The sequence below is a fragment of the Chelonia mydas genome, chromosome 3, assembly GCF_015237465.2.
Source record: "Chelonia mydas isolate rCheMyd1 chromosome 3, rCheMyd1.pri.v2, whole genome shotgun sequence".
NCBI classification, from domain to species: Eukaryota; Metazoa; Chordata; order Testudines; family Cheloniidae; genus Chelonia; species Chelonia mydas.
Window position 1 is genome coordinate 130,419,658 of NC_057851.1, and position 23,007 is coordinate 130,442,664.

General features: G+C 40.4%; 1 protein-coding gene across 4 annotated transcripts in view; it reads right to left on the minus strand.

Moving 5' to 3' along the window:
- The window catches only part of LYST (lysosomal trafficking regulator), a 169,026-nt gene that overhangs the window by 33,795 nt on the left and 112,224 nt on the right, over positions 1 to 23,007 (minus strand). For 2 of the 4 annotated variants that reach the window (XM_037895287.2, XM_043544336.1), the window contains exons 30-39: positions 21,922 to 22,100; positions 20,143 to 20,349; positions 18,229 to 18,405; positions 15,383 to 15,450; positions 10,677 to 10,865; positions 7,800 to 7,945; positions 7,612 to 7,708; positions 6,690 to 6,751; positions 1,201 to 1,256; positions 266 to 418 (exon numbers count right to left, since the gene is read on the minus strand). In XM_037895287.2, coding sequence (XP_037751215.1) covers positions 266 to 418; positions 1,201 to 1,256; positions 6,690 to 6,751; positions 7,612 to 7,708; positions 7,800 to 7,945; positions 10,677 to 10,865; positions 15,383 to 15,450; positions 18,229 to 18,405; positions 20,143 to 20,349; positions 21,922 to 22,100 — 1,334 coding nt within the window. The remainder of the gene's footprint in view (positions 1 to 265; positions 419 to 1,200; positions 1,257 to 6,689; positions 6,752 to 7,611; positions 7,709 to 7,799; positions 7,946 to 10,676; positions 10,866 to 15,382; positions 15,451 to 18,228; positions 18,406 to 20,142; positions 20,350 to 21,921; positions 22,101 to 23,007) is intronic. The other 2 variants (XM_037895288.2, XM_037895289.2) reach the window with 2 other exon arrangements.

The window sequence follows — 23,007 nt, forward strand, 5'->3', positions numbered from 1 at the left end:
ACTCCTTTTCTTTTTGCGAATACAGACTAACACGGCTGTTACTCTGAAACCAGAGCATACCTGTGACACACATCCTGTCTATCAAAAAGCCTGGCTGAGCCCTTAACTCATATCAGCTTCCAGAAGAATCTAAGAATTCAAAGAAGCCTACCTATCGTTTTTCTTAATGTATTCCATGAAAGTACACATTTCTTCAATACATAATTATAAAAAATACCTTTATATACATATTCTATATTACCATGCATTAATGCCACACTGTTACCTTTGTGTTGTCAAAAGCTAAGAGTAAAGTTCTGCCATTTGTTAAAAATATTTCCACAGCATTGTCTCTTAATTGCCACCATCTCTTATGAACTTCCTTGATTTCTTCATATGTCCATGAAAATGATGCTGGTTCAGTTTCCCTGTGAAAACTCTGAAGAACATACAGTAGATTGATACAGAAAATGTTTTGCTCACTAGCCTTTAAAACTAGTCAGTTTCCATTTATTTATACTGCATACTGTAAACTAATGCTCTGTGTGTAGTAATTTACTTTAAACTTTGGCTTGTACTTTTGAAAATCTTAAATTAAGCTACATTTCTCTAATAGACAAAGAATTAAGTTGTTTATCAAAAACTTTATATAATGAAAACTATCTAACAGATCATTTGTTTTTAATCTGTTTCACCCCTATGTCAATACAAGACACTGTTAGGGATCACAACAATTAGCTCAATCAAATGTCACTTTAGGGTAATAAAAACAGTTTTGTTTTTTAATTTTATTTAAACACAAGTTTCATCTTTCAATAGATAAGTATATTATGATTCCTAATTCTGGGGTTCTGGTCCATGACTAAGGCTCCTAGGCACTACTGAAATATATAATAAAATCTGGTATTTATATAGAACAATATATAACATATTAAAAGACTGGTAGAATTGGGAATAATATTCTCTTTATTCTATAATGGAAGTTATCAACCTTACTCAGGGCATTTGTATGTTATTGCTGAAATGTTGGCAGATAAGCATTTTAAAATTCTCAAATAATCACACACAAATAGAGTAACAGTCTATGAATTCAAACTCCCAGATATCTTAATATACAAATTAAAATTATTATGGTGATTTTAAATGATAAAGCACCAAAGTTATTCTCAGTTCTAATATAGAAAAATGTGTGATCTGTGAAAAACTTGAGCTCATACTCACAGAACTTTCTAGTGTGTCGGAAGCATTGTCTTCAACGAAATACATTCCATATTTGCCTGCAGAGAGGAATATTTATACAAAAGGTGACCGTTACTATACTAATTTGTCTTTACTTTTAACATCCATAAAAATGATTAGACATGATGTCTAAAGCACTAACAATGCTGTTCATAATAGTAAGTAAAAAGGACAGCACTTGGTGGAAATGAAGTTAAGTAATTAAATATTTGTCAAAGGATAGCATTTAACAAAGTAACAACAATAAATCCAATGAGCACACTGTGAAAACTGTAGGAAAGGAAGGCCAAACTGACTAGTTGGGTAAGCAGGTGCAACTCCAGTAGTCATACAGAGTTAAGGCCAGAAGGGGACCACCATATTATCTAGTCTGTCCTCCGGTATATCACAAACCATTACCACAATAAATGCAGTTACAATCACCTAAACCAATTATTAATTTAGCCTGGAATGTCTGTTTTTAATAAAATTCATATAGAGGCTGTAGATATGTAAATAAACTGAGACTGAACAAAAACATTAAGTGCTCATCTTAGAAATTCATTATATAAATAAGTGCACAATAGACATGCAACTCAAAGCAACAACACACAAATAAAATATTCTGTATGTGGGGTAATCTATGACTATTCATCATCCCCTGTGGTACAATATGTGGAAAGTCAAGCAACATTTCGGCTATTCCAAAATACATATGAACCATATGTCTGGACAAAAATCAATTGTGCGTTAACTTTAGAAAATTTAATCCATATGTTAACTGTGACACTGGCAGACCAGGCACCAACTCTTGCCAAGGCTGCAGGCATTAGCTAAGAACTAACAAACTCATAGCTGGAGACTAGACTAGTTCACCTGTACCTCAGTTTTGCTCAAAATAGGTATTAGTCTTATAAGAATGTATTTAAATGTTTAGACTCTGTGAAATGCTTGCAAGTTGCTGCATGCATTAATCTCACTTGTAATGTCGATATTCTATGCTCTAAGAAAATATGTAAATTTTGTCTTATAACTTCATAAATGTTTTCTCTGAACTTGCGAACCCAGGTACAGGAATGGTCATGCCACTTCTCCGCCCCTCCCCACCGCCTATTCAGGAGGACCATCAAAATTTAAGTGGGGCCATTGTAAGACAAAGCTGGTCTCCATATTGGAAGAGAAGGTTCACGGTCTGGAGCAACAGGTATCGACCCTGCGTTGCATAAGAGAAACTAAAGATTTCCTGGACAGACGTCAGGATATGCTTCTACGGACACAACGTTCTGAAGATTCAGAGCAGGCTGCGCTGCGGGGACAGGAGGACGGTGAAGAAATTTGGCAGCATGTGACCGCCAGAAGAAGAAAGGGGAGTGTCCATGTACCAGCAACGCAGAGACAGGTAAGTAACCATTTTCATGTTCTCTCCACAGGTACTAATGCGGAGAGTGGACAAGATGATACATTTGAGGGAAGGGAACAGAAGAAGAGTCCGCCGATTAGAAACCATGAGATGCACTGTCCTAGGGTTGGGGGTTCCACGACCACCGCTCCCAAGAGAAGGAGGTGGGTGGTGGCGGTCGGGGACTCTCTCCTCAGGGGGACTGAGTCATCTATCCGCCGCCCCGACCAGGAAAACCGAGAAGTCTGCTGCTTGCCAGGAGCTAGGATTCACGATGTGACGGAGAGACTGCCGAGACTCATCAAGCCCTTGGATCGCTACCCATTCCTGCTTCTCCACGTGGGCACCAATGATACTGCCAAGAATGACCTTGAGCGGATTACTGCAGACTACGTAGCTCTGGGAAGAAGGATAAAGGAGTTTGAGGTGCAAGTGGTGTTCTCGTCCATCCTCCCAGTGGAAGGAAAAGGCCTGGGTAGAGACCGTCGAATCATGGAAGTCAACGAATGGCTATGCAGGTGGTGTCGGAGAGAAGGCTTTGGATTCTTTGACCATGGGATGGTGTTCCAAGAAGGAGGAGTGCTAAGCAGAGAGAGGCTCCACCTAACGAAGAGAGGGAAGAGCATCTTCGCAAGCAGGCTAGCTAACCTAGTGAGGAGGGCTTTAAACTAGGTTCACCGGGGGAAGGAGACCAAAGCCCTGAGGTAAGTGGGATGCCGGGAGGAAGCACGAGCAGGAGCACGCAAGAGGGCAGGGCTCCTGCCTCATACTGAGAAAGAGGGATGATCAGCGAGTTCTCAAGTGCCTACACACAAATGCAAGAAGCCTGGGAAACAAGCAGGGAGAACTGGAAGTCCTGGCACAGTCAAGGAATTATGATGTGATTGGAACAACAGAGACTTGGTGGGATAACTCACATGACTGGAGTACTGTCATGGATGGATATAAACTGTTCAGGAACGACAGACAGGGCAGAAAAGGGGGGGGGGGGGGAGTTGCATTGTATGTAAGGGAGCAGTATGACTGCTCAGAGCTCAAGTATGAAACTGCAGAAAAACTTAAGAGTCTCTGGATTAAGTTTAGAAGTGTGAGCAACAAGGGTGATGTCATGGTGGGAGTCTGCTATAGACCACCGGACCAGGGGGATGAGGTGGACGAGGCTTTCTTCCGGCAACTCGTGGAAGTTACTAGATTGCAGGCCCTGGTTCTCGTGGGAGACTTCAATCACCCTGATATCTGCTGGGAGAGCAATACAGCGGTGCACAGACAATCCAGGAAGTTTTTGGAAAGTGTAGGGGACAATTTCCTGGTGCAAGTGCTGAAGGAACCAACTAGGGGCAGAGCTCTTCTTGACCTGCTGCTCACAAACCAGGAAGAATTAGTAGGGAAAGCAAAAGTGGATGGTCGAGTTCAGGATCCTGACACAGGGAAGAAAGGTCCCAGAATACGGATCCTGGACTCCAGAAAAGCAGACTTTGACTCCCTCAGGGAACTGATGGGCAGGATCCCCTGGGAGAACAACATGAGGGGGAAAGGAGTCCAGGGGAGCTGGCTGTATTTTAAAGAATCCTTATTGAGGTTACAGGGACAAACCATCCTGATGTGTAGAAAGAATAATAAATATGGCAGGCGACCAGCTTGGCTTAACAGTGAAATACTTGCTGATCTTAAACACAAAAAAGAAGCTTACAAGAAGTGGAAGACTGGACAAATGACCAGGGAAGAGTATAAAAATACTGCACAGGCATGCAGGAGTGAAATCAGGAAGGCCAAATCACACCTGGAGTTGCAGCTAGCAAGCGATGTTAAGAGTAACAAGAAGGGTTTCTTCAGGTATGTTGGCAACAAGAAGACAGTCAAGGAAAGTGGGGGCCCCTTACTGAATGAGGGAGACTACCTAGTGACAGAGGATGTACTCAATGCTTTTCTTGCCTGTGTCTTCACAAACAAGGTCAGCTCCCAGACTACTGCACTGGGCAGCACAGCATGGGGAGGAGGTGACCAGCCCTCTGTGGAGAAAGAAGTGGTTCGGGACTATTTAGAAAAGCTGGACGAGCACAAATCCATGGAGCCGGATGCGCTCCATCCGAGAGTGCTAAAGGAGTTGGCGGATGTGATTGCAGAGCCATTGGCCGTTATCTTTGAAAACTCATGGCGATCGGGGGAAGTCCCAGACGACTGGAAAAAGGCTAATGTAGTGCCCATCTTTAAAAAAGGGAAGGAGGAGGATCCTGGGAACTACAGGCCAGTCAGCCTCATCTCAGTCCCTGGAAAAATCATGGAGCAGGTCCTCAAGGAATCAATTCTGAAGCACTTACATGAGAGGAAAGTGATCAGGAACAGTCAGCATGGATTCACCAAGGGCAAGTCATGCCTGACTAATCTAATTGCCTTCTATGACAAGATAACTGGCTCTGTGGATGAGGGGAAAGCAGTGGACGTGTTGTTCCTTGACTTTAGCAAAGCTTTTGACACTGTCTCTCATAGTATTCTTGCCAGCAAGTTAAAGAACTATGGGCTGGATGAATGGACTATAAGATAGATAGAAAGTTGGCTAGATTGTCGGGCTCAACGGGTAGTGATCAATGGTTCCATGTCCAGTTGGCAGCCGGTATCAAGTGGAGTGCCCCAAGGGTCAGTCCTCGGGCCGATTTTGTTCAATATCTTCATAAATGATCTGGAGGATGGTGTGGATTGCATCCTCAGCAAGTTTGCAGATGACACTAAACTGGGAGGAGAGGTATCTACGCTGGAGGGTAGGGATAGGATGCAGAGGGACCTAGACTAATTAGAGGATTGGACCAAAAGAAATCTGATGAGGTTCAACAAGGACAAGTGCAGAGTCCTGCACTTAGGAGAGAAGAATCTCATGCACTGCTACAGTCTAGGGACCAAGCAGCTAGGCAGCAGTTCCACAGAAAAGGACCTAGGGGTTACAGTGGACGAGAAGCTGGATATGAGTCAACAGTGTGCCCTTGTTGCCAAGAAGGCCAATGGCATTTTGGGATGTATAAGTAGGGGCATTGCCAGCAGACTGAGGGACGTGATCATTCCCCTCTATTCAACATTGGTGAGGCCTCATCTGGAGTACTGTGTCCAGTTTTGGGCCCCACACTACAAGAAGGATGTGGAAAAATTGGAAAATTTCCAGCGGAGGCCAACAAAAATGATTAGGGGACTGGAACACATGAATTATGAGGAGAGGCTGAGGGAACTGGGATCGTTTAGTCTACGGAAGAGAAGAATGAGGGGGGATTTGATAGCTGCTTTCAACTACCTGAAAGGGGGTTCCAAAGAGGATGGCTCTAGACTGTTCTCAGTGGTAGCAGATGACTGAACAAGGAGTAATGGTCTCAAGTTGCAGTGGGGGAGGTTTAGGTTGGATATTAGGAAAAACTTTTTCACTAGGAGGGTGGTGAAACACTGGAATGCGTTACGTAGGGAGGTGGTGGAATCTCCTTCCTTAGAAGTTTTTAAGGTCAGGCTTGAAAAAGCCCTGGCTGGGATGATTTAGTTGGGGATTGGTCCTGCTTTGAGTAGGGGGTTGGATTAGATGACATCCTGAGGTCCCTTCCAACCCTGATATTCTATGATTCACAGATCTCTACAACTCTATCACTCTTCGGATTTAGATCGTAACTCATTTGTTTATATATATTTGCTTGCTTTAACCTGTAAATAATTCTCTTATTTGTTTTTCCTAATTAATAAACCTTTAAATAGTATCAATTGATCTGGGGTAAGCGACTGGTCTCTTGGGACTCGGAGCAACCTGAATATGATGTGATTTTTGATGTAAGTGGCCATTTATCACTAAATCCAGTCTACGTGGATGGCAAAATAGACTGGAAAGTCTAAGGGGGATTGTCCATGACTCCATGGTGAGACTGTTATAGTGATCCAGGAGTTCACATTTGTTACTGTGTTGGTAAAATCTAATTATAGAACATACCACCAGTTTGGGGTATCTGCCCTGTTTTTTTTTTGACAGTCTGCCCTGAGGTAGGCACTAACAGTCGTTAGCCACTCCAGACACTTTTTTTTTTTTTTTTTAAACACAAGAATATTTAGTCATTGAAACTGTTACACTTACCTAACAACAATTCCCCAGCTGTCTCTCTAGAAGGTGCTACATTGATGCATCTTCGATTCACTCTGCATATATATAAATAGAAACACTTACTACAAGTCATAAAATTCAGTAGATATCTAAAATTAACAGCCTCAAATACTATACACTATAACCAAGTAGACTTTTCCTTTCTGTGACCCCAAGTGTTCAAATCCCAAAGGAATGTGTAAAACTAGCTCTCACCTCTTAAAGAGTTGTGAGCAGCTGAATAAAACAGTGACAACGTTCAAACTTTGAGAGAAATACCAAGCTCAAATTTTATAATATATATTCACTTGTACAAATTTAGGATTTGGTGCTTTCCACGTGCCCCAGCTCTTTTTTATGTTAAGCTAATTTGGTGCTTGTGAAAGGTGCTGGATTGACAGCACTGCAAAGTTAAAACCTAGTTATCCATTGAATATGTATAGTATAGGCAGTGAAAGTGCAGATTTACTCAGTCAACGAAGGGATGAGAATATAATTCAGTCTCCGCAACCATTCACTTCTGGGCCTTTGCTGAAAGCACCAACAAGTTTCAATTGCAATGCTGACATTTGGAAATGAACCACAGCAAAGTCATTGATTATAGGCCCAATACCTGCCAGATGGTAATGACTTTCTACTGATTGTTAGGCTTTAAAATCAGCAGCCTAGAAGTGAAAAGCTCTGTAAACCCACTACAATCTTTCAAGTCACCCACTCTACTATATTTGCTGGTTTTAATTTATGACAAGCAAGTGAAGCAGGTGCAAGTTAAGTCTTCTTAAATAAGAATATTTCTTTGTTGGAAAACATTGTATGATCTTATCCCTATTGTTCACCTCATGGTTGCCCCTCATGAACAAAGGCAAAAAATAAAAGTTTCCTTTGAGTAAGATCTTTTTCCTAATTCAAAGCTTACCTTATATTCTCGCTTGCTGCTTTGTCTTTTACAGTGGAAGAGTGAGAGGAATGTGTTTTGTCTTCAAATAGGTAAGACAAAGGGTGTTTGATCACTTCTATTGAAAAGAAAAATGTAAAAGAAAAATTGATTAAAATATTAACACTCTAGCTTTTGTGAAAATTTACTTATAATCTTAAAAGTATTACCTTCCTGTTTCTGCCTATCTCTGAGCAGGTACTTATTTGGTATAGTTAAATAGCACCTCTGCAAACGGCGCCTCTCTCGGTTTGGGCCTTCTGTTGGATCTAGTTGCCAAGATGTTGGGTAGTAGACAGGATCATACCAGAGTGCTCTGAAAATGAAAATATTTTAGCATTTTAGAACAACATGACAACATATATATCTCATTTATTCTAATTAATTTTTTAAAAATTGGTAAACACATAACCATTACAAACAGGCATGAATTTCACAGTGAAACACTGTCCAAGTCATGTTGCTATAAAATAGAGGACTGGATCCTGCAGTCCCTTAGTCTCATGAGCTGTTCCATGGATTTTAATAGAACTACTCATGAGTAAGTACTGCTGGATTGGTCAGCGAACTGCTTGAAAGTTATCAAGGGAATAAGTAACAGTACTGTTGCATAATGTGGTGCTTAGTAAATTAAATTGCTACACTCAAACCTAATGTAGCTTGTCCAAAAGTAGAAGTACCATCATAATGGACACACTGAAGTTTGAGACCACACATTGTCGGAGGGGGGAGGAATAGCTCAGTGGTTTGAGCTTTGGCCCGCTAAACCCAGGGTTGAGAGTTCAATCCTTGGGGGGGCCCCATTTAGGGATCTGGGGCAAAAATTGGGGATTGGTCCTGCTTTGAGCAGGGGGTTGGACTAGATGACCTCCTGAGGTCCCTTCCAACCTTGATATTCTATGACCCTTTCCTTTTTAAAAGGTCTTGTACGCTTTTGTTTCTGCAGTAACAAGATACAGCATTTTTGTTGCCAGTCAAGATTTCTTGATTTGGCTTAATGCATTTGCAACAACACTGGCTGGAAGATACAGTTTATGCAAAACACTCAAACCAGATCTTTGTATTAGTCCTTCACTTTTGCTACTGTACCCTTCTAACATAGTATAATTTTATGTTGTTCCTGGCCCTTCGCCCACTAGGTACACTGATTATACTTGATAAAAGGCCAATCTATAGATATTTCAAGATCTAAAAATGCTTTCGATTGTCCACTTACATACAGGAAAATATACTTAGTAGGGCTGTCGATTAATCGCAGTTAACTCACGTGACTAACAAAAAAATTAATCACAATTAAAAAAATTAATCGTGATTAATCACTGTTTTAATTGCACTGTTAAACAATAGAATACTAATTGAAATTTAGCAAATATTTTGGGTTTTTTTCTACATTTTCAAATATATTGATTTCACCACCACCACAAAATACAAGTGTACAGTACTCACTTCATATTATTTTTATTACAAATATTTGCACTGTAAAAATGGCAAACAAAAGAAATAGTATTTTTCAGTTCACCTCAGACAAGTACCGTAGTGCAATCTCTTTATCGTGAAAGCACAACTTACAAATGTAGGATTTTTTTTTGTTACATAACTGCACTCAAAAACAAAACAATGTAAAACTTTAGAACCTGCAAGTCCACTCAGCCCTACTTCTTCAGCCTGTCGCTAAGAGAAACAAGTTTGTTTACATTTATAGGAGATAATGCTGCCTGCTTCTTATTTATGTTACCTGAACATGAGAACAGGTGTTTGCATGGCACTGTTGTAGCCAGCATTGCGAGGTATTTACATGCCAGATATGCTAAACACTCGTATGCCCCTTCATGCTTTGGCCACCATTCCAGAGGACATCTTCCATGCTGACGACACTCATTAAAAAAACTGCATTAATTAAATTTGTGACTGAACTCCTTGGGGGAGAATAGTAGGTCTCCTGCTCCATGGTTTTACTCACATACTGCCATATATTTCATGTTATAGCAGTCTCAGATGATGGACATGTTCTGTTTTAAGAACACTTTCACAGCAGATTTGACAAATTGCAAAGATGGTACCAATGTGAGATTTCTAAAGATAGCTAACAGCACTTGACCCAAGATTTAAGAATCTGAAGTGCCTTCCAAAATCTGATTGGGACGGGGTCTGGAGCATGCTTTCAGAAGTCTTAAAAGAGCAACACTCCAATGCGGAAACTACAGAACCCAAACCACCAAAAAAGAAAATCAACCTTCTGCTGGTGGCATCGGACTCAGATGATGAAAATGAACATGCGTTGGTCTGCACTGCTTTGGATCGTTATCGAGCAGAACCCATCATCAGCACGGACACATGTCCTCTGGAATGGTGGCTGAAGCATGAAGGGATACATGAATCTTTAGTGCATCTGGCACGTAAATATCTTGCAACGCTGGCTACAACAGTGCCATGCGAACACCTATTTTCACTTTCAAGTGACAATGTAAATAAGAAGCGGACAGCATTATCTACTGCAAATGTAAACAAACTTGTTTCTCTGAGCGATTGGCTGAAGAAGAAGTAGGACTGAATGGACTTGTAGGCTCTAAAGTTTTACATTGTTTTGTTTTTGAGTGCAGTTATTTTTTGTACATAATTCAACTTTCATGATAAACAGATTGCACTACAGTACTTGTATTAAGTGAATTGAAAAATACTCTTATTTTTACAGTGCAAATATTTATAATAAAAACATAAAATGAGCACTGTACACTTTGTATCCAGTGTTGTAACTGAAAATCAATAGATTTGAAAAAGTGGAAAACATCCAAAAATATTTATATAAATAGTATTCTATTACTGTTTAACAGTGTGATTAACTGCAATTAATTTTTTTAGTGGCTTGACAGTCCTAACATTTAGCATTTCACAAGAGCTTAGAAGCTGCAGCATTAGCAAGTCACATTCATCTAATTTTGTTTTACAATCACACATACATTTCAATTGCTTATAATATTAAAATCACAAGCGTACAGAATGGCCACATTTAAGTCCAGTAATACAGATCTAAAATGGCCACTACTTACCTATCATGTGTAAGTTGCTGAACAAGTTCCTGCCAATGCCTGCTAGCACTTAAATCTGTTTTATACATTCCTCTAATGTGCTGAATCACCTTCTTTCTTTCCATTCCCTGCGAAAAAGAGACTGCCTGGGTGATGTCTGCAGCGATTTTGGAAATATCTTTTGACTTTGCATCCAGACGCTGAGAGAGACTGAGAAAAAAGTAATATGAACCAGATTACAAAATGCCTAATGAATATTTAGTACTGAGTGAAGACAGTGTACTGAATGCCTTAGAAGAGGGGTTCTCAAACTTCATTGCACTGCGACCCACTTCTGACAACAGGGCGGGGGGGGGGGGGGGGGGGGGGAAGAGGGAGGAGGCGGCGGCGGCAGAGAGGGAAACCAAGCCTGAGGGCACCCAAGTCCCGCTGCCTCTGGTGGGGGGGCCAAAGCCAAAGGCTTCAGGTTTGGCCCCAGCAAGTCTAATGTCAGCCCTGGCAACCCCATTAAAACAGGTCCCGACCCACAGTTTGAGAACCGCTGCCTTAGAATCATAGGACCGGAAGGGACCTCAGAGGTCATCTAGTCCAGTCCCCTACACTATGGCAGGATTAAGTATTATCTAGGCCATCCCTGACAGGCCTTTGTCTAATATACTCTTAAAAATCTTCAGTGATGGAGATTCCACAACCTTCCTAGACAATTTATTCCAGTGCTTAACCACCCTGACAGCTAGGAAGTTTTTCCTAACGTCCAACCGAAACCTCCCTTGCTGCAATTTAAGCCCGTTGAACAGTTTAATCAGTTAGCTAGTTACTGTCCACAGACCCTTGATGTGGTAGGCTCACTGACAGTTTGATACATAATCTGCATTCTGGAGGGCATAAATATAAGTCGTGTACCCCTCTGATTTCTTAGCAACGACTAAATATTACCATCAAAACTCAAGCCAGCAATAAGCAAAAACAATTCTTGTGGAATGTATATTAACTAAATTATATGATGAAGTTTATATTAATCTTCTGTACAGCAATGAACTTGAGTGAAAGTTTAAGTCTCTCAAAGTCAACATGAGTGGCAAAATCTTGAGTTATTTTCTCAGAGTGAGACTTAACCCTGCTCTGGCTTCTTTATGCTGTGCAAAGAGAACAGACTGTGACAAAATGGGCCCTAAAATGCTTGGATCTGGCCAGGGAAGAATTCCCACAGTGCAGGAAACTGGACCCTCTTGCAAGTCCTGGTGCAGGGGGCGTGCCAGGTATCTGGCTGCAGCAAAGCCACAGCATGTACTGTTGTGGGGATTATGGACATTGCAGCTGCCCATAGGCAGGGACAGGTTGCCATAACTTTGTAACAGGGCTGTCTAAGTTAACTTCTTACTTGAAAGAGGACAAACAATGAAGTTACTCAGAAAAAAAAAATCATCATAATGATCAGGAGCTACCACCGTTAGGGAGTAATTATTGCTAATCACCTGAGAGGTAAGCAAAGTTGCCTAAATACCACCTCCTAGGGGACACTAGAGATAGTTGTTTTGACCAGGTTCAATAGGACCAGAAACCTGAAAACTGTATAAAGAATTAGCCTGATCTGACTCAGAAAGAGACTCATTCTGGAACAAAGACCTGAAATTTGCATACAGACCTACCAGGATACCATGCAGATGATTGGTAATACCTGGTAAATTTGGCACACATGTAGACTGTATATTGTTTTAGGATATGTTATCTTGAATGCTTTCATCCTAAATAAACGTACCGTGCTTTGTAGGCATGTTAGTCTGTATCCGCAAAAAGAAAAGGAGGACTTGTGGCACCTTAGAGACTAACAAATTTATTTGAGTACAAGCTTAGTTTCTAAGGTGCCACAAGTCCTCCTTTTCTTTTTGCGTATACCACATTGATATACTTTATTCTGGATGATGTAGTCTATAAAGAGATAAAGCTCTTCAGTTTGGCCAAACACCAGTGTGGAGATCCACATGTGTATTTTCAAAGGGAAAGAAAAAGTGAAAGAGATAGCAACTAAACTACATTATGAAGAATAGTGGAAAGATCTGAATAATCCATCACAAACTATTTAAGATTAAATTGCATCAAGAAACAAGAGTCTGCAAAGCTCAAAAATGCAAATGCTAAGGCAAATATATGGAGGTTACTTACTGTAGCTAGAGGTTCTTCAAGAGGTGTGATCCCTATCTATATTCCACACATTTGGCACGCATGTGCACCATACACCTGAGTCTGGAGATTTTAACAAGCAGTGGCCATTGGCCCACACATGCGTAGCAGATCTCCTCATGCTCCCAAGTGAGAGAGATAAGAAGAAGTGCAAGTTGACATCCTCCTCTTATTGCAAATCTAATCAGATCCACAGCAGAGGGGATGGAGGTTGGGCAGTGGAATATACGTAGGGACCACACTATCTCAAAGAACCTCCAATTACAGTAAGTAACCTCCACTTCAAGTGTTGGTTCCTATGTATATTCCACAAATGGGAGATTGACAAACATGTATCAGAGTGGTGCTGGGTGTGAGGAAGTTGGCCAACGAAGATGTCTGTAGCACTGCAGATCCACTGCTGCATCTGCAGCAGAGGCTTGGACTAGTGCATAAATATCTAGCAAACGTGTATGGAGCTCAAGGTAGCTGCTTCTGCATATTTCCTTCATTGGGACCTCCTGTGGTGGTCTGAGCTCTCATGGAGTGGGTCGTTATATTGCCCGGAGGTGGAACACAAGCTAGTCTGTAGCATTCGATCATGCAGCCAGAAACCCGCCAAAAAATCTGAGAAGATATAGCCTGACCATGGGATCTCCATGTTATCACGATGAAGAGTCTTGGAGACTTTCTGATAAACTCTGTTCTTTGCAGGTAAATGGCCAGTTCATGCCTTATGTCGAGGAACTGAAGTCTCTTCTCTTCAGGAGAAGCATGGGGTTTCGGAAAAAGGATAGGTAAGTGAATATACTGCTTATGGTGGAATTTGGAGACTATCTTGGGTAAAAATTTAGGGTGAAGGCAGAGGAAATACCTTGTGAAATACCGTAAGAGGGGGTCATGTCCACCATGAGGGCTGCTAGTGTGCTAATCCTCCTGGCTGAAGCAATAGCCACTAGAAACACCCCCTATATGGATAGCGACAGGTTCCACATCCCACCTAAGGGTTCATATGGAGGTCTAGTAAGCTTTGACAGCACAAGGTTCAGATCCTACAGTAATGTTGGTTTAGTGACTGGAGGAAAGGCCTTGATGAGGCCTTCATGAACCATTTCAGAGGTCGGAGGGTAAAGAGCGCCCATCTACTGGGTGGAGAAAAGCACTAATGGCTGGCAGGTGAACTTGTAATGAGCTGATTGCCAGAGCAGACATCTAGGTAAAACCAGGTAATCTAGAATGATCAGGATGCCATTTTCATCCCCAACTTGCCCTCCTCTAGAAAAGAGAGGGAGGAACTGGGCTCTATCCTCAGAGGAAAGTTTGTTCTGAAAGGCCACCAGCCTAGAGTAGTTACTAAAGTCATACTTAGCTAGCAGGACCTGGTAATTGGCAATGCAATTGCAGACTCACAGATGAGAAGACCTTTCTCCCCAAGAGGTCCAATCTGATGGGGTAGTCCTTAGGTACTGAGACCTATTATGTTCCATCACAGCCTATACGACCAGGGAGTTGGGAGCAGAGTAGGAAAACAGGAATTTAGCTCTCTTTACAGAACTAAATAGCACTTCTCAGCCCTTTTAGGTGTCCCTTACTCTCATGGGAAGCCCTAGAGGAAGAATCTTTGGACTTAGACACCAAGTGCTCCTAAGCATGTGCTCGGAGGGGTGCTACTCATTTGGTGAGCCTTATATATGAGTGGGTGGTCTTTCTGTCCCAGATTGGAGAGGGGCTTCATAGTCTTGTCCATTAAGTGTTTTGTACGGTTAAGCTCACGAGCTTGGGGAATTCTCTGTGGAAACAAGCAAAAAATGCTGTATCTCACCAAAATGTGTGTGACACTCACACAGCAGGCAGTGTCAGCATTTGTTGCTGACTGAGAAGGATCTGGGGCAGGAGACAGTTTTTCAAGCCCAGGAGCCTGGGCATAATCACAGATTATGGGGAGGGAGTCCCTGGTTTGGGGAACTGAATAAGCTAAAGAATAACTATTTACAATCTTAGTTACAGGGTTTTCTGAAAGGCTGAAGCAAAAGAGGACACTGAATTTTGATTCAGACCATACGGCAGTAAGAAGGAACTGAGAGGGTATTGACTCGCAGTGCTTCTTATAGCCTTGCTTGGGAGCACAAGGAGATGTGCAGGCCAATGGACACTACTTAAAATCTCCGGACTCAGGTGCATGCGTACCCCACATGTGGAATTTACACAGGAACTAGCATTTGAAGAAGTGGAGTTTTGTGTTCTAACCAGCTGGTTGCAATGACATGTGCCACACATTTAATTGCATGGTTCACACGCAACGGGAGAAACATCCTGATGGATACAATAGTTAGCCTTTCATTGGAAAGAATTATTTTTTTAAAAAAAGATATATGGCAAATAAAAGATTAAATGTTCTGAAATTTAAATAATGTTGGTTATTAGTGAAGGCAATCAGAGAACGTCACTTAAAGCATAATAAATGTTGAAACAGGCACGGATATTGATTTTAAAAGATTTTTCATATAAAAGTACGTGGCATTTTGCAATGGGATTGCTAAATATTCTTCCATAGACCTTTTACTTACTTTTGCTGATTATTAATCATAGTCTTCTGCCAAGCAGCTTTGTTCACACATTCCTCTGCCTCATACTTCTTTTGATCATTAAATTTAAAAAAAAAAAAAGAAAAAAAAAAAAGAAGAGTCATTCCACTTTAACTAAGCAAGTTAAAATTTGCGCTTTGTTTTTCATCTGCAAGTTCCACATCAGGAACTATTTATAAAGTTACAACTGAGACAAAAATCAATGCTCCCAAAGACATCAACAGAATCCAAGTCTGCTCACTCAGTGAAGTCATCTCTTCTCACTTAAAGGATCTTATAGCATCAGACACTATCATTTCAACAAGGAAAGGAGTTTACTGTCAAAAACAAATGACTTGCAAAGATTTGTATCAACTGGTTCCATTCTTCTAAGCAGCAGAAGTTGTTTTTAATTCACATATGGCCTATTCCCAACTCAGATCATCATATTATCTAAGTAATATATTAGGACATATGTACATTCATAGCAACTATTCAAAAGCTTGTGTGTTAGAGACAGGAGGGACCTAATGTACTCCAGTCATTATGTAAACGTACTCAAGAGGAACCTGACCCATCCTGAAGTCAGTAACAAAATTAACAATGACTCCAGTGAGAATAGGATTTGTCTTTTTTTTTTTTTTAAAACAATATAAAGAGTAATATACCCAAATGTTCTACTTTGCCACAATGCAGCTGGGGCTAGATTCACAAAGAAACATAAGTGTGGCAACACAAAGTCCCCATGCCTTACTTTTAAATGCCTAGAAAAATCAATGAAATTCACAAAGCCTGAGTTTGGTGCCTAGGCTCCCTACATAATGAATTGCGGGAAATGGTGTCTCAGAATGGGAATCACAGAAGAGCCAGCATACGAGGCAGTTCCCCTAAGCTAGCCAATGGGAGACGCTGAAGGGAGGGATGTGCGCTAAGCCTCAGCCCTGTCAGGGCGTTTGGCATTTAAGGCCTGGCTGGAAAGGTGGTGCCTCTCTGTGCTTGGGATTCTCAGATGCAAATCCTCTCTTGGGGTTAGGCACCTATACCATTTTTACAAGAAGCTGGGGGGCGGGGGGGAATGTGGTGGGATGGGGAAGGACTGCCCTCATACCTTTTAGCTCAGTGGTTAGAGTACTTACCTGGGATATGGGAGAACCCTGGTTCAATTCTTCCCTTCTACTTCGGGGGAGAAGGTATTTGAACAGGGACTGCCACCTCTCAGGTCATTGCCCTAACCACTGAGCTATGAGATATTCTGATGTGGGGCTCCCTCCATCTCTCCTGTTGAAGCTGTTCCACTGTGGATAAATATTTTTAAAACATCTTTGAGCTAGAGAGAGCGAGGAAGCATGAGACTAACTCTGTAGCTGGGCATTAGAGCACACATCAGGAAGATCGGTCACCCAGTATCCAGTCCCCCTGCTCCAGTCATTTTTAAAAAATTATTTTGGGATTTAAAGTGGCAGTTAGGCACCTAAGTCCTCTTGTGAATCGAGCCACTTGTCCTTAATGATATTTCTGAAAAGAAAGCTATTACAATAGAGCTAACAATCATTTGTTCAAACTGAAAAGGATAGTTAATTTTGTTTAAACATGTTTATATTAAAGAGAAATGTAGTTATGAATAGTCTTTTCTAAAAAGGAAAAGGAACATGCTGATTTGTTCACTACATTTTCATTTTAGTTATCATAGTTTGTTGATTTTTCAGAAAAATGTAAGATAGCCTCTGGTATAATCAATCACTTGGATGGCTGGAAACCCAGTTCAGTGTCTCTAGGTTCCATATTTAATCATTTTGTTACTTGATTTTTCATGATCTTGCTTATTTGACTAGAAAGGATGGTAATTGATTATTTTTGAACTAGATTACATTAAATAGAAACTGATTATTGAATTTTTTGCAGAAAATGTTACAGAAAATGTTGCTTATAATCATAACCACCTATTGACCTGTTAGACACTTAAAACACCTATTTATATTGATTGATAAATAATCTGAATATAAAAGTAGAGTTGGGAATTTGACCAATAAAATAATTGGACAAATTTACCTGTCAAACATAGGTCAAATGTTATCAAATAATGTCAAAAAGGTCAAATATTTCAAAGCACTCATTTAGCAGAACAGTAACATAAAAAGAGTAAGTTTATGGTCTAAGATTTAGACTTAGACATTTATGCCTAATTACAAAAAAACCCAGTTACTTAACTGAGTTATTTTAACTCAAAATTGCAAAGCACAATTAAGTTCTGAAAAATGAAAGAATAATTATAATTTTTTTTAGCAATGTTAGGTGAACATCTAAATGTGACATTATTCAAGACTGAACAGTTACAAAAAGAAAAAAGGAAACTCATCTTCTCTCTCTGTGGAGGAGGAGGTTTAAACACTGAACCCTCCTCTCTCCCCCACACTCCCTTTGAGTTAGTTTCTGTATGTTTGTCTAGTGAGTTTAGATTGTAAACTATTTGAGGCAAGGATTGTGTCTTTTAACTTGTTTAATATGCTTTGTAAATCATCATTTATACTGATGGCCTGGTATACACATACATGTACTAGAAGGTTCCAGTCAATCAAGATGCTCAGCTTTCAATTATCTTACCTTTTCCCCAACAGGTTACATTAGTATGTAGTAAAGTGAGTGATCAAGGTATCCGAATAAGATTGCTAACAGATGGCACCATGACACAGTCAAAAAGGTAAGCTTGCCAAGCCTAATAGAAACTGTGATCATCTTTGTGAAGTAGTTACTGTACACTACACATTCAAGTAGTATAGCGTTAATTGCAACTAATGATGTCAATTAATGAATTCTGGTTCACTAGGAAATGTTTATTAATATTCACACACCTCTTTCATGGCTTTAAGGAAGTCTGGTTCTGGTAGAGTACTGGGAGAAATGCATTTATAGCCACAAAATTTTAATGCATTCATAAATACTCCTGATGATACTTGTTCTTCTTCGGTCAATTCATCCTTGTGATCATGCATTAACTCATACAGATAGAGGGCTAATTTAGGTCCATGCTAGAAGATGAATAAAAAAAGTATAGTAATTCTCATTTTTTCAGTAGAATACAAAGAACTTGCAATATAAATGTATATATTTTTATCTGTTACACTAGGGCAAGTTCTCTCTACTAATGCTCATGATTCTTGAGCTATTTTGGATTTTTCCTCTTCTGATATACAAAATCCCAAATTAGATGAAGGAAAAGCTTCTCTTTGAAAGAACAGACACATTCATATAGACTCCAGGACAGAAAAACCTGCACCTCAGCCCTCTAACTTCAACCAAAGTAATTACTGAGAGAAAGCTCGGAAGTTAAAAGTAGTGGTTGAAAGCAGGAAATATACTCAACATAGTGCCCCAACAAAAGAACACTGCTGCTGAATTTGCTCTCTTCCCACTGCTTCTTTACACCTTACAGGGATTTTATATCCCAGTGAGAAACCCACATATGATCTGAAATACATGTGACTTAGGGGCATTAACTATTTACTTTGTTTTCTTCTCTGCTGTATGATAGTAAGAAGAAATCTGTGGCTCAGAGCCTAGAACACAGACACTATAGTCCAGATTTTTACTACAAAGCACCCTTTGAGTTTCCATGAGGCCTCAAATAGGGCTTCGCTCACATAAATTTCAAGCTTGTTACTCTGAGATATACACTTGTTGCTCCACAGAATGTATAAACAGTGACAGTACAGCTGAAGGAATGTGTCACTTTTGAGGAACACTGAAATGCAGTGCTCTCTAATATTACCAAAAAAAAAAAAAATCTGTTCAGCCATTTTTGAGTTATTAGGAGCATAAAACACAGATTATGCAATCCCACTTAAAATTTTCAGAAATTCTCAGACAAGAATTTAAGCTTACAGTACAAGTTGACACTAGATTAAAAAAAAAAATTACAATATACTTTAATGAGTAAAGACTGAATGCTAAAATCCAGGACATTTGCAACTCAAGTTCCATCACCAGCCTAACTTTGCATCACTACCTGCAGAGTTCAAAGGCAGAAGACCTCCTTACCGATTCCAATCCACTTTCTCAGTATGGGCTACTAGCCACCAATCTCTCTCTCTCTCACACACACGCACACTCTATTGACTTTAGTAAACCCACCTACCTGTAGCAGGCAAGGGTGCTACATTACACATTCAAATGTGCCTCTGCAGAAAACAAGATAAATGTTCCTCTCTCACTATCTATAAGGCAAACATGCCTGAAATGATTCCATCTTGCCTCCTACAGAGAGAAGGACACATGCAAGTGCACATGCTCACCTTATATGCGAAACTAGAAGGGCATATGCTAAGTAAGTTCACCGCATAGTTACAAGTGCATCACCTGCCCACTAATTCATCTAACCAGGATTTATTTTAACGTTATAAATCTCCCAGCACTTTCAGACATCTGCCATTAAACACAACAAAGATCAACCTCGCAGGAAAAAGGTTTCCTTGTCTTCCCCCCCACCAAACGTGAAATTTTCCACCCTGATTATTCCAAAGGCTCAAGAAGGACAATGTTCGTCTCGGGCCAGTAACAGCTTGTACATGTGAAAATGCAAGTACTATGTTCTGCTACAGTGAATTCCAGCAGGGCTAGAAGCGAGACTTGACAACCTCTGAAACTAACTTTTTCTGTGCATCCACTGGAAAAAAAACACTCCTGCAAATATTTTTTAAATTTAAACCAGGATGTTTACGTGCAAGGGCTTTAAAAGTTTTTACGCTTAAAAATATAGCAGTGCTTACTTGCAGAGCTGAGTTGAGACAATCTCGCATAATCTCCCGGTGGTTTGTTTCACATACTAACTCCAAAGCTTGCTTTCTTTCTTGCAATGGTTGTGCTGGAGACAAAATATGCACTAGGAGTTTTCCAAGCTGCATACGGAATGTATCCTTACAGGACCAGAGGATTCTCTTCCACTGTTGCCTAGGCGAGCTGATTCTGCTTGTACCCTAAAGCAAGAAGAGGTTTGTTTTCCCCCCTCTCAGTGAACAGGGTTTCTCTGATCAGAACTTTGCATAAAGCAGTGGTCCCCAGCCTTTCTGTGGGAATAGCATATTCCAATTCCCAGAAGACTGGCAGGTGCCTGACACCCCGCTGCCGAAATGCTGCCAAAACATGGCAGTGGCAAGAAGCGCTGCTGCTGAACTGCCGCTGAGAAACAGCAACATGTCCGGGCAGCATTTTGGCAGGCGGTTCTCCAGAGGCTGTGCTCGGCGGCGGCATGGTGTCCTGCGGGTGCACGCAACTGCCCCAGTGGGTGCCACTGCACCTGCGGGCACTGCATTGGGGACCCCTGGGATAGAGCATACAACATAAGCTTGAAAAGAAAACTGGAACAGGAAAGGATAGAGTAAATCTGGTAGAAAAATCTTATTGAGGAAACACATTAACAAATAATTAATTTACTGGGACAGAGGTTTAAAGATGACCTTACAAAGGGAAAAAAGGGTTTTGATATATAAAGGTGACTTGAAGATATTTTTTATTTTTCTGTTTTTTCTGACATTAGAAATTCAACTCTGGTTTAGGCTGGAAGACTACGATGTTGAACTAACAAGACAATGGTGTCACAACAGCCAAGAGAGTGAACGTTGACCAACTCTGAGGGACAGGATTTTTAATCAAATTGTTTTAAAAAACCCTCATTTTTGTTAACTTTAAATCACTAATTATAAAAACAAACACTAGTTGCAATTTTTCATGAAGGAAGCCTTTGCTAGAGATTAACACCTTAATTGACAGTTTGGTATCTAGAGCTCACAGTAAACATTCCTGAGACCTCTGAACGATACTCAAGCAAAAAAGCCTAAGACCAGATGTAGCATTCCTGATAGTTCCAAGGTTAAAAGAGTTAATCCCTTTCAGGTCTTCCTTAAGTCACAAAGGAACAGAAAATGACAAGTCAAATTTTTATTAAATCCATTGCAAGCTCACCTTGGGAACACAGGAATACAGTGAACTAACAGCAACATTCAGGGAAACAGTTTTTGGACACGTGCTTTTTTTTTTTTTTTCTTAAATATATACAATTTCTTCTTTCTAGATATAAAACTAACTGCTTCAGGTTTTCCACGTGGACAAAAGCTACTCTCAGCCCAAATCCAATGAATATTATCTCCATAACTTGGAATTCCCCTTACTACACATATTCTATGGCCTTGCTGAAATCTGAAAGATGGGAGCTCAGCTATGATGAGTCTCATAAGAACTGACAGAGAAAGGTTCACTTCCTCCAGACCCCACACACCAAACCGATTTTAATTCCCCCCCCCCCCCATCTGTTTTCGTTTTTTTTTTTTTAAAATGAGCACCAATTTATGCAAAGGTCAAAACTTATCCAATATCAGGATACTTTCTTATGCAATGGCCAAGTGACAAATTGCATTGTATTATAATACCTGAGATGCAACAAAAACTGAACATTTATGAATATGAACAGTCCTACAGAGACACAGCATTTGCCACAATGGGTGCTCCTTAAGCAATAGGATGTAATACAGACATACTGTCTAGTTACTTACAATAGATACTTTGATTCCTTCAACCATCATTTTGAACATTTCTTTCAGAAAATAATTTGTATTGCTAGGCAGTTCTTGTTGGTCCTCCTCTTCAGAGGCTTCCAGCTGGGATGCTGAAAGTCTGCATTGAATTGTGGTCTCTGGTGTACCCAATACATCAAGGCAATCTTCAGTAGGTTCTTAAATTTTAAGAAGCACAAACAGATCAATAAAAACAAAGGAATCCTTGTGGCACCTTAGAGACTAACAAATTTATTTGGGCATAAGCTTTTGTGGGATGTAACCCACTTCATCAGATGCATGGAATGGAAAGTATAATGGGCAGGTATAAAAATACAGCATATGAAAAGATGCGAGTTGCTTTACCAAGTGGGAGATCAGTGCTAATGAGACCAATTCAATCGGGGTGGAAGTGGCCTATTCCCAACAGTAAACAAGAAGGGGTGAGTATCAGAGGGAAAAATGATTTTTGTAGTGACCCAGCCATTCCCAATCTTTATTCAGGCCTAATTTGATGGTGTCAAGTTTGCAAATTAATTCCAGTTCTGCAGTTTCTCACTGGAGTCTGTTTTTGAAGGTGTTTTTTGGGAAGAATGGCCACTTTTAAGTCTGTTATTGAGTGTCCAGGGAGACTGAAGTGCTCTCCTACTGGTTTTTGAACGTTACAATTCTTATGTCTGATTGGTGTCCATTTATTCTTTTGCATAGAGACTGTCCGGTTTGGCCAATGTACATGGCAGAGGGGCACTGCTGGCACATGATGGCATATATCACATTGGTAGATGTGTAGGTGAATGAGCCCCTGATGGTGTGGCTTATGTGTTAGGTCCTATGATGGGGTCTCTTTAATAGGTATGCGGACAGAGTTGACAGATCAATGGCATCTCAGACCATGCTAACTTAATCCTAGTGTACTGTAAGTAGTAATAGTCAAATATCCACTGTACTACACTGTGAATATATAAACAGTTAATCTAGACACTGGTTAAACCAAATTAAAAATTAGAGTTAATCATTTAAAGACTCCATTCTGCAACTATTCCACATGCAGAACTCCCATACATTTCAAGTCCCACAAACAGCAAA